General features: G+C 41.5%; 1 protein-coding gene and 1 long non-coding RNA gene across 2 annotated transcripts; both read right to left on the reverse strand.

The window, feature by feature from the left end:
• Positions 1–2,293: 2,293 nt before the first annotated feature.
• On the reverse strand, positions 2,294–7,021 carry LOC115691417 (probable LRR receptor-like serine/threonine-protein kinase At3g47570). Its single transcript, XM_030618038.2, has 6 exons — positions 6,940–7,021; positions 6,730–6,785; positions 6,268–6,328; positions 5,649–5,756; positions 2,876–5,473; positions 2,294–2,715 (listed from the first exon to the last, which is right to left on the reverse strand). The coding sequence occupies exons 1-6, from the start codon at positions 7,019–7,021 to the stop codon at positions 2,318–2,320; spliced, it is 3,303 nt and encodes a 1,100-aa protein (XP_030473898.2). The 3' UTR covers positions 2,294–2,317.
• A 306-nt stretch (positions 7,022–7,327) lies between these two features.
• On the reverse strand, positions 7,328–10,011 carry LOC130135083 (uncharacterized). The gene is made up of 2 exons (XR_008814548.1): positions 9,476–10,011; positions 7,328–7,827 (listed from the first exon to the last, which is right to left on the reverse strand). It is a non-coding gene; the product is annotated as an uncharacterized LOC130135083 (long non-coding RNA).
• Positions 10,012–11,726: the final 1,715 nt, after the last annotated feature.

Genomic DNA, 11,726 nt, shown 5'->3' on the forward strand with positions numbered 1-11,726 from the left:
TTCCAATGCGTGGGGCCAAGAAAGGAGAAAAGAAAAACAAAATATAATACATATCTAGGTCTTCTTTTTGGCCCTAAGCCCTGGGTCGTTCTCTGTACAAGTGGGGTCTCTCTCTCCCTTTTCTTCATGGCCGAACAGTGGCTTGCACAGTAGCTCTCTATTTTCTCCATGGCCAAACAGTGAAGTTTTGTGGGGAGGGCTCCTTCGACCACTCGTAGTAGCCGTCACTAGGGGTGGGCGGTTCTCGATCCAATCCGGTCTCACTTAAGAACCGGGAACCGGATCAGGAGGACCGGTTCTCATTTTTTAGGATCGAGGACCGGACCAGCTAGTCCTAGGATCGTGGACCAGATCGGACCGATGGTCCGGTCCGGTTCCAATGGAACCGATCACGTACTTTTAAATTAGACTTTCTATTTTAAATAAATAAATATATTTATTTTTCTATTTTTAAATGGAATCAATCACGTTCCAATGGAACCAATTCCATTTTCCAACGGAACCAATCCTTAAAAAAATTGGTAAAGGCAAGAGGGAATAGATTAGGCTTTCTTTTTTTCTTCAAAAATTTTAAAAAGTAAATATATATTTTATCAGTCTGGTCCGGTTCCCACCCTAGAACCGGGAATCGGACCGCTCGGAAACCGGTTCCACTTTTAGGAACCGGGAACCGGACCGATACTCTCGAGAACAGGACCAAACCGGCCGGTCCGGTCTGGTCCAGTCCGGTCCCGGTTCGGGCGGTCCATCATGCTCACCCCTAGCCGCCACAAAATGAAGATGGGAGCTACATGAACGTGAACACGGGTGCTTAATTTGTTCTATGAGTTTTTTTTATTTAAATGAGTTATTTATTTATAAACACTTGAGGTTTGAGTTTAATTTAGATGCGGAAAACATTCGAGCTTTATAAGCGATTGTCAATTTTGATTCTCCGATTATTAATGGATTATTGCTGCTGATTCTCTCCGTGAATATAGGTACCGATACGTCGGACTGAACCACGTAAATCTTAGAGGTGTCCTTATTGTTCCTCATTATTTCTTTGGTGATTTTTGTATTGACTTAATTTGCAAGATCCGGATTAGCTTATGTGTTAGTTAATATTACAACAGTTACTCTACCTTCACCTTTTTTTTTTTTTTTTCTGATGACAAGGAACTGCTCCCTAAGCGAGTAAACCCCAACTCGTGATATACACCAGTGACAAGCCAAAGAGATATAAAAGCTTGTACTTCCAACTAGTAGATGGTGTCATCGACACAGGAAATCTGTGATAAAAGGTACGTTATCTGCGGCAATGATATTCACGAATGTCAGCCAAACCTCATTCTACTGCAACAAGCAGATAGTGAATTAAACTGCTTACCATGAGGGTTAGACTTAAAGCCCCAATTTGTCAAGTGTTTTGCAAGTGTTTCTCCCAACTCTATTTGCCAGTTAGGTACAGCCTTGGCTTCAGATTCAGGCCATACAATTGCTGTCTTGGTTGTAAGATTGACAGTGGTGGCAGATACTTGTGGCTGTCCAATGTTAGAGCAGAAAAAAGAAAAAAACACGCTGGGTTCAAATCTCACCACAAAAAATGATGAAAGCCAGTTCTCCTGCAATTCTTTCCACCCACGCAAGAGATCATTTAACACCATATTTGTCTGTACATTTATGACAGGACAAAATGCGTAAGCCAGTAGATACTGTTCACCCCCATAAGCCAGATGGCTTACACGGGACAATCATAGAGGTAAAGTTTATCATGTGGTGATTACAGAAACTCACATTCTCTTAGCCTTAACTTTATCTATAGATATATGAACAAATATCGCTATGTGGATCCTTTTCATGAACTTTTTCTAAATTTAAATATTATTTAACTTTTAGAGGAAAGTTCTTTAGTAATTTTTTCGTTTTGTTTTAAAAGCCAAAATGAACAGCCGAGTTTGCAAGAGAGCAAGACAAAAGTTCATATTACCAGATGTCTGGAGGTACTTATATTAGGAGCCGTGCTTTTATGATTTTTCATTTTATTACATTTTCTTGGTGCAACTCTCAAACAGGTTAAAATTTCTATTTTTTGGGCTAAAGCAAAACAAAGTACATTTATTTTTCACACAACTGAAGGAAAGTGATCTTATGTTTAAGACAACATAAACTATTCTGATCTTCCTTGGATTGCTAAGTCACTAGTCTCCATCACTTATGGTTTTGCAATCGCCACATTCAAATTGTCTGTAAATGGCCAAATTCGACATCCTATTCCAGATCAAACAATGGCCATGAAGACCACATGACTCCATATGAAGTTAAGATTTTACATCAACTAGGCAGTGACAATGAACTCAGGAAGTTTCTTCCTGATTCCTTGGAGTTTAGTCACTGCATCGCCAATGTCCATTCGTTCCCTTGGAGACTCAGAAGAGCAAGTGACTCCTATTTCGATGATCGAAACCAAACACTCTAGAGCACTAAACCAGCTTTTGTTCTTGCCATCTGGAGTGACGGTTCGTCTCTTTTCCGACTCTTGGTATTCCTGAAGCAGAATGGGATCGATTACATTTTCCAATCGGTCTATTAGAGCTGTATTTGCAAAGCGATGAAGGTTCAGCCCATTTTCAAACATGTCATTGGTCGGCCTCTTGCCTGTGAACATCTCCAAAACGAGGACTCCGAAGCTGTACACATCTCCTTCTGTGGATACCGCACATCCCGAGCCGTACTCTACAACAATCAACAAAGCGTAGTGATGCACAATGAATAATTGAGATTGAAATATGGTTCGGTGATATTTCATGCCTATTCCTTTTTGTCTAGGATCGGCCTACAATTGTGTGTTCTATATAAGGAAATAAACTTAAAGGCCCAACTTTAGCATCATTACCTGGAGCTACGTAGCCAAAAGATCCTTTTACTCCAACAGAGCTAGATTGAGAGGCGTGTAACTTATGTGTTGCTTCTGGGAGGAACCTCGCAAGCCCAAAATCGCCTACATGTCCTGTCATTTCATCGTCAAGAAGGACATTGCTCGGCTTTAGATCGCAATGAACTACTGGTGTTTCACAGTGATGATGGAGATAATCTAGTGCACAAGCAACATCAATAGCAATATTCACTCTCTCAAGTAAACTCAACTTGCTTCTTGCTGTATATTGCGATGCAGTTGGGTGCAACCATTCATCCAAGCTCCCATTTGACATGTATTCATAGACCAATGCCTTGAAATCATTTCCATTAAAATCAAACCCAGAACATGCCGTGAGTACCTTTACAAGATTACGGTGTCGGATTCTTCTCAAGGCCCCACACTCGGCTATGAAGCTCTTGGAAGCTCCATGACGTGTAAGGTCGAGAATCTTGATGGCTACGATCGACTGAGTTTGATCAAGAAGCCCTCTATACACGGATCCAAAACTGCCCACGCCAAGCAGATTGGTGGACGAGAATCCACCCGTGGCTTTCAGTAGACTGTGAAAAGAAACATGCAAAAGCCCTTCTTCAAAAGAGCTTGAAGCTGATGCTTTCTTACTGTGTCTATACCGGATGAAGTATAACAAAAAGACCATGTAGGCCACTACTACAACAGCAGAGACTGTGGATATCAGAATTTTTGCCGTTCTGCTTATTCTTGTCCATTTTGACTCTTTGTAGTCGCATTTCGGTAGTTGAAAATCTGGGAGACCCCCACAAAGCTTCTTGTTTCCAACAACTGAAGTTGAAATGGCACTTTTGAAAACTCCACCTGTAGGCAATGCACCCTCGAAATCATTGTAAGATAGGCTCAAATTCGTCAGATTGAGTGACTCTAGATATTTCGGGATTTGGCCGACCAATTGGTTGTTAGAAACATTCAAAACCTGAAGGCCTCTCATGGATCTCATAGTTAATGGTAGGGGCCCTTCAAAGAAATTATCCTGCATATATAGGACTTCCATGCTTATACAACTGCTGATACTGCTTGGAATCTGTTGAGATAATCTGTTCCCGTAAAGAAGTAATTTGCCGAGATTTTTCAATTTTCCAACTTCTCCTGGAAGGGAACCAGTAAGATTATTTTGAGACAAATCAAGATAAATCGACAAAGATGAGAGGCCCATAATTTCCGGGGGAATGTTACCACTGAGGTCGTTGGTCGAAAGGTCCAAGAGAAGTAGATTCTGGCAGTTTCCTAGAGACGATGGTATCGAGCCATGGAGATTATTATCATTCAAGCCCAATTTGGTTAACATCCTTAAATTCCCGATAGATTCTGGTATCTGCCCTGATAAATTATTTATTCCTAGATACATAACCTTCAATTTGTTCAGATTTCCAATCTCGGAAGGAATGTTTCCCGAGATGTTGTTGATCTCTATTGAGAGGATCTCCAAATTGATTAGATTTTTTATTCCAGAAGGTAAGGTTCCATAAATATAATTGTAACTTAATTCAAACTGCGAAAGAGTGATAGAGAGGTTACCAATACAGTCGGGTATTGGTCCTCCAAAAGCATTTTTCTCTATTCCCAATACTTCCAAGTTTGTGGAATTGGTTAAAGAACAGATGAAGTCAAGATCATCAGATTGCCCACTTCCTAAGTTGTTATCGCCGATGTTAAACCAATAGAGTCTTGTCTTCTTTGAGCAAGAAGGAACTTTCCCGGTAAAATTGTTCCTCGCGAATTCGAATTGACCGAGATTAGAGGCGTTGCATAATGACTCAGGAATGGGTCCTGTGAGGTGGTTGCCATACAAACCAATTTCCTTGAGATTCGGAAGAGTGAAGCCTAAGTCGCTGGGTAAGCCCCCCTCTAATTGGTTTTCAGCCCCGTCAAGGGATGTCATAGTGGATATATTGAAGATTGAGATAGGAATCGTACCAATAAATTGATTCGCACCGAGATAGAGGATGTCTAGTGTTCTCAGCTGGCCGAGGATCTCTGGGATCGTACCCCCGAGGTTATTAAAAGATGCTGAGAAGCGTTGAAGAGAGGATAAGTTTCCAAGCGACGGCGGAATGTTTCCCGTCAAGCTGTTGTGTTCAACTATGAGTTGTTGGAGATTGGACAAGGAGCCAAGTTCCGCAGGCAAATTTCCTTTGAGATTGTTCTCGCCTAAGTTAAGAACGAGCAAATTAGAGCAACGGGAGAGATTCAATGGGATTTGTCCACTGAACAAGTTGTTATAAAGGATTAACTTCTGCAATCGAAACAAGCGGCCAAATTGCGGGGGAATTTCGGAATGGAAATTGTTGTTATGCAGATTGACTTCCCTCAAAAAGCTCAGGTTACCAATACAGGACGGCATGATCCCGGACAGGTTCTTAAAGGGGAGATCCAGTACCGTGACTCTTCGGTGTCTACGACCGCATGTGACACCGTACCACTTGCAGAAATGGCTAGAATCATTCCATAAGCTCAAAACCCCATCAGGATCGGCTATTCGAGCCTTGAATTCCAGCAAAGCAAGCTGATCGGTCTCGTCCCCGCCAGCATCTACTAAAACTAGGACACTCCCCAACAAGAGAATGATGATAGTTAAGCAAGAGAATGACCTGGATGAAACCTGATCTCTGTGGGGAAGGTCCATGAGGATTAGTAATGGAGCGTTCTCAACTCGAGTCTCTTTAGGTGTTCGTGCGAATTGTTTCGAAACAGTTTGTCACACCCCGAAACCTACCAGGATGGGGGATAACACGGCCGTCCTTCCACCTGAAGGACGCAGCCTCAAAGCACCCAAAAATCCCCACGATATCACTCTCGCTCTGTCGACTACCAACCAAAGAACCTGAAAAGATTGGGGAAAGAGATGGGTGAGTAACCACAGCTCAGTAAGCAATGCGTATCTCTTTTAAGCAGATCGAGCAATCACTATGCATGAATACATAAAGCCATACCACAATTCCAGAAGTCAAACTCAAGATATAAAATATATATCGAGTCACATAAGAGTTGTTTCATTTCAACAAGACTTTATACAATTCAGAATATACTAATTTAAATCATCATAAACATCAATGGTCAAGTCTATTGATCAATCTCTATTAAAAACCACGCCAATGGTCCATTCCATTGACTAATCTCAAATCACATATCAATGGTCTATTCCATTGATGAATCTCATATCATATCACATGTCGATGGTCCATTCCATCGACCAATCTATTGCTCAATATTAAACCATGGTCACGACATAAAGCCTTGTGACAAGGTTACCAAGATTCCCCCCCTTGGCAAGGTCTCCACCTACAAAGCTGGTGGCTCGACCCAAAAGGATATCCTAAACCCGGTATACATACCCCCAAGCCCCTCAATGGGTTCACAACGATATTGAGCACAAAACACACATCTTCCAATAATCTACAACACCAAATTCATAATAAATCTCATAATCCACAATCAATATCACCAATTGATTTCATAAAACAAAACACAATTTTTCTCAACTCCGTTCGTCAAACCGAACGCATTTTACAAGACATTTCTCACATCATTTCAAAATTCTTCATAAATTGATATGAATAACCTTTAACAAAAGAATTCCTTTCATAAAGAATTTCCTCAATTCATTTCACGATAATTGATATATAAGCCATTTCCAGAAATGCTTTACCATACCATTTTTAAATGATCAATAGGGTAGTAAATGCCCGATCCGACCTTTTATGTAATAACAATGCTATTTAACTCATAACATATCTAATTCATATCGCTTTCGAAATATGAGTTTACAAACTCAAAGAAGAGATAACACCACTCACCTGAAATCCCCAAAAATCAAACAACGACACTGACTCAAACCGATGATCTCGTAATCCTAATAATTAAACGAGAATTGACGTCAAAATCAAGTAAAATACTACGATAACTACGAAATGGCTAAACGACACTTAAACGCTAACAAGGCAACTCAAAGGCGCCCACAAATCGTTTGTCCGAAGCGATTATCCAAAACCTTTCGCAACGCGGACCTTGAGCGCGAAACTTGATCGCACCATAAATTCCTCCACCGAATCCCTTTTCAAGTGAGCTTATAGTCAATAGAAAGCCCATTCAGAGCATTACAAGAACCCCAACTAGGCCGTCCCAAAATCGAGCCAAAAACCGACGAAAATTGGCCTAAAAGCCGTTGGTCACGCACTGTTCACCTTGCGCGGCCACCTTCAAAAATTCGTATCCTGCAAACCGTAAGTCCAAATCGAGTTCCGTAAAATCCCACTGTGGCGTCTCTGGCACGCCCCTTCCTATATGTCATTCTAACCTCATGCGATTATAAGAGTTCGCACGCGGAGACGTTTCTTTTTTTTTTAATAGCATTTAAAGTTTGAATTTATAACTAATCAAAAAAATGTAAAGATATCACTGGCACTAAACTTCAACATTTCTTTATTTATATACATGGATGATACAAGGGTGAGTTCATACTAGGGAGGCTCTGTACAGTGTTACTCCCATCACTATGCTATCAACATAAGACTCACTATTTCATCTATCAAAAACGTATCACCTATCACGTGACCCTATCCCAAAAAGTGTCGGTCACATGTCCCAAAAATGATCCTCCCCATCCTCCAACTACAGCTCACTCCACCCCACTAGAAGCATCGTCATCCCCGTCGTCGGACACGTACGGTAGGGGCCCTATCAGTCGCCCACCAATACGAGCATACACCGCCAAAAAACCTAACAATATAGATCCGACATGGGGCCCAACATCTACGGTCAATACTGAGATACATCGCATGAACACTATCCCGGGGACATCAGGAATCTCGAACTCTGACAGGTGTCCCAAGAAGTCGATCGGGGACCCATAGCTAACTAAGGAGGAGGCAGGTAGGATAGGCATAGCTAAAAGTCTGTAAAAGTTATCAACAACAACAGTGAGCTAGGCTCAACAAGTAAAATGTCTGTCAACCTATATTAACAAGAATAGAATGCATATCAACGGGCATAAGTATAACAATCTTCTAGCTGGATTTACTAATCACAATAAATACATTTTGTTGTGCCTAAGTTAGTACCATCTCAAGTGAGATACTTTACTCCACAATCATAATTAATAGCACGATTCAACACACACACACACACACACACACACACACACACACACACACACACACACACACACACACACACAATTTCACTCTTGCTTGGGTATCATTATCTCACTCCAAGTCACATGTCCGGTGCGCTCGCCGGACACGCAAGGAGGAAAACTCCCGTCTAGCGGGATCCGGTGCGCACTCCGATCTGCCGCGGTGTACGACGGAATTTTCAACGGCCCGCGTAGGCTTCGTGATCCACTGACCATGGCATCCCGATCAAACTCCCGGGGCATCTAGGGCATTCTCATCCTAGGCATCGTAGTCCATAGACCACGGCATCCCGCATTCCCTACGGCTCCTCGGGGCATCGTCGGTTCATTGACCGACGGCATTTAATAACCAGTAAGCCCACACAAACTAATCATTTCGTGCAGTGCACAGTTCATCAACAACAATCATCATTTCTCAATATCACATAATTCACAGTTACCACTATAGTAGGACATATCGTAAGTCGCATTTGCAGTCTCGTTCACTAGAGCACCGCTTTGACTAATCGTCAACAACACATCCCACGACACGTGGCTAACCACATCAAGGTCTAGCATGACTCATTGGAAAGATCAGAGTTTATACATTTCATCTCCAGAAGACATCAAATTGAGATTCCAACAATTTCATGTGGAAAATAGTAAGTCTTTATAAATTGGTAAAACTGGGCAGCCTTGCACCAGTTTTAAAATCAGACTTAAATAAATAGTGAATGAACTTTAAAAATTATAAATTTTGGATATGTCACCGAAGACACCTTGATAAACATTTTTTATGAAGGATTCAAAGTCTAATTATTTCTTTAAATGCCTCGTTCGGGAGCTTAAAGTCAGACTAAAAACTGTTCATCGGGACAGAATCCTTGCCTCTCAAAATGAGTTCATTTCAGTATCCAAATCCTCTCCAAAAATTCTAAAATCTAAATATGTTGTAGAGAAAGACATCCTAAAAAGCTTTTGTGAAGTAATTTTGTTCAGAATCGTTCTAGAAAAGTTTATAAAAATTCAAGAATGTGGAAAGGTCACTGAAACAGAGCACCAGGGCAGTCAAGCACGGGTTAGAGATTTGGCGTTCGTGCTACCCAAAACAACTCCAAAAATTCTGAAATTAAAATATGTTATACGTTCAGATGTTTTGAACAACTTTCATGAAGGAAGTATTGCAAAATTCTAACCACAGAAATCTCTACAAAATTGGAAAGCAGTGAAGGTCCAGTAGAAACCGAATCTGGAAATCACAACTCAAGTTCAAGAATAACCCGTGACCTGATCTACACGAATTTGGTGTTCAAAAACACCCAAACCAGCAGCTAATTTCCATCACCACCATCCATTTCCATCAATATCCTAAAGCCACGCCAACATACAACCCATTCCGATCTATTATAGGGAGGCAGAATTTCACTTACCTTAACGGCTGAATACGGCGCCGCGCAGTTCGGAAATGGAAAGAGGACCACAGAAAATTCTTCTCAAGCCTTTCGTCGCACCTCAAGCCCACGGTGAGAAGGAACTTGGCGGCGTGAAGGTCTGGAAACGGCTCGCTAGGATGGACAGCAAGCTGGTGGTGTCGGGCAATGAACTTGATTCAGAACAGAAGAAAAACAACGGAGGAAGAGGTTCTGTGTTTTGGGTGGTACAGAATGAGAAGGGAAGAAGAAGAAAAAGAATAGGTCGGCAAGAGTGAAGAAAAATCAGAGGCTTGGGGGATTTGCTGGACGATTCTCCTTCGCCGATTGACTGAGCAAGAGCAGAATTTTGTTGATCGAAGAAAAAAAAGGGCAGCTGGCGGTGGTGATGCAAGGGGCAAAACAGCTAGTGTTGGAGGCGTGAGAGGGAGGGACATTTGGCAAAAAAACATGCAATGGCAAGAAGGAAGTGGAAATGTCAGTCAACGGTAGAAAGGTGCTGGTGTGGTGATGGAAAACTAAAGGTATTAGCATTCATGAATATTAGGATTCATGAATCCGGCACAAATGGAAAATGATGTGGATGATTTCAGCGAAAATAAAATAGCGGCAGGAATTCGGTGCGGTGGAATATGTAACTAGAATTTATAATGTGAACGAAAGACATCGTGAGGTCATAATGGTTAGTTCGTAAGACGACGTTGTGGACGAAAAGATAGGTAGTTGAAGAAGGATCTTGCGGGGGTTGCTATGGTGATGGTACGATGGTTTCGTAATAATATCCGAGTCTTCTGAAGTTGACACTTCCGTAGCTCGTCGACGGTTATTTAAATTCCCACGTAACATTCCGTTACGTACGCTCGTTAAACTAACGGACGAAATTTTTTGGGATGTCACAACTCTCCTCATCTTATGAAATTTCGTCCTCGAAATTTGAGTCCTTACTTGTTCCTTCAAACAATTATGGGTACCGAAGTCTCATCTCTTCTTCACTTTCCCATGTAGCTTCCTCATCACCATAATGTTGCCACAGAATTTTAACAAGAGGAATGGTTTTATTTCTGAGAGTCCGCTCGCCACGATCCAATATCCATATTGGTCTCTCAATGTATTTTACCTTATCGTCGACATCTATGGTCTCAAAATCTAGTATGTGTGAGGAGTCAGGCTCGTATTTCCTCAACATTGATACATGAAATACATCATGTATATTAGAGAGCTTTGGTGGTAATGCTAACCGATATGCCAATTCTCCGATTCTCTCGAGTATTTCAAAAGGTCCTACAAACCTAGGACTCAATTTTCCTTTCTTTCCAAACCTTGATATACCTTTCATTGGTGATACTTTCAGGAACACATGGTCACCCACCTTGAACTCTAAGGGTCTCCAACGTCTGTCGGCATAACTTTTCTGTCGACTTTGGACGGTTTTGAGCTTATCTCGTATCAGTTTCACAGTTTCCGTCGTGACTTGTACTAATTCTGGTTCTGTCAACTTTCTCTCTCCTACTTCATCCCAACAGATTGGGGTCGTACAGGCTCTTCCATACAAGGCTTCAAATGGAGCAATTTGAATACTTTTCTGAAAGCTATTATTATATGCAAACTCTACTAAAGGTAGCTTCTCGTCTCAATTGCCTTGGAAGTCAATAACACAAGCACGTAACATATCCTCTAATATTTGTATCACCCATTCTGATTGTCCATCTATCTGAGGATGAAATGTGGTACTATACTGAAGCTTAGTCCCCAGAGCCACCTAGAGACTCTTCCGGAAGTTCCAAGTGAATCTTGGGTCTCGGTCTGACGTGATGATCACGGGCACTCCGTGCAATCGCACTATATGTTTAACATATAAGTCTGCATACTTCTCAAGTGAATAGTCTATTCGTACTGCCAGAAAATGAGCAGACTTAGTCAAACGATCTACAATCACCCAGATAGAATCATGACCACTTGATGTCCTTGGTAAACCTTGCACAAAATCCATTGTTATATATTCCCATTTCCATTCGGGAATTTCTAAAGGTTTCAACATTCCAGCCGGTTTACGATGCTCTGCCTTGACTTGTTGACACGTTAAACACCTTGCAACATGTTTGGCTATATCTGACTTCATTCCATTCCACCAATAATATTGACGAAGATTATGGTACATCTTCGTATTCCCAGGGTGAATACTATAATTACTCCGATGGGCTTCCGTCAAGATTTCCCGCTTTAATTCTTCATTGTTAGGCACGCATATGCG

The sequence above is a fragment of the Syzygium oleosum genome, unplaced genomic scaffold (genome assembly GCF_021117445.2).
Source record: "Syzygium oleosum isolate NSW1041296 unplaced genomic scaffold, Sole_v2.1 Sole_v2.27, whole genome shotgun sequence".
Lineage (NCBI taxonomy): Eukaryota > Viridiplantae > Streptophyta > Magnoliopsida > Myrtales > Myrtaceae > Syzygium > Syzygium oleosum.

What these genes read in the sequence shown, in the direction of transcription:
- LOC115691417 (XM_030618038.2), bottom strand. Translation starts at nt 7,021, where the DNA reads ATGGGCTTTCTATTGACTATAAGCTCACTTGAAAAGGGATTCGGTGGA. An exon ending in ACCCATTGAGGGGCTTGGGG is followed by an intron (nt 5,757 to 6,267) that starts GTATGTATACCG and finishes CAATCTTTTCAG; the next exon opens with GTTCTTTGGTTGGTAGTCGA. An exon ending in CCGTGTTATCCCCCATCCTG is followed by an intron (nt 5,474 to 5,648) that starts GTAGGTTTCGGG and finishes GGAGTGTCCTAG; the next exon opens with TTTTAGTAGATGCTGGCGGG.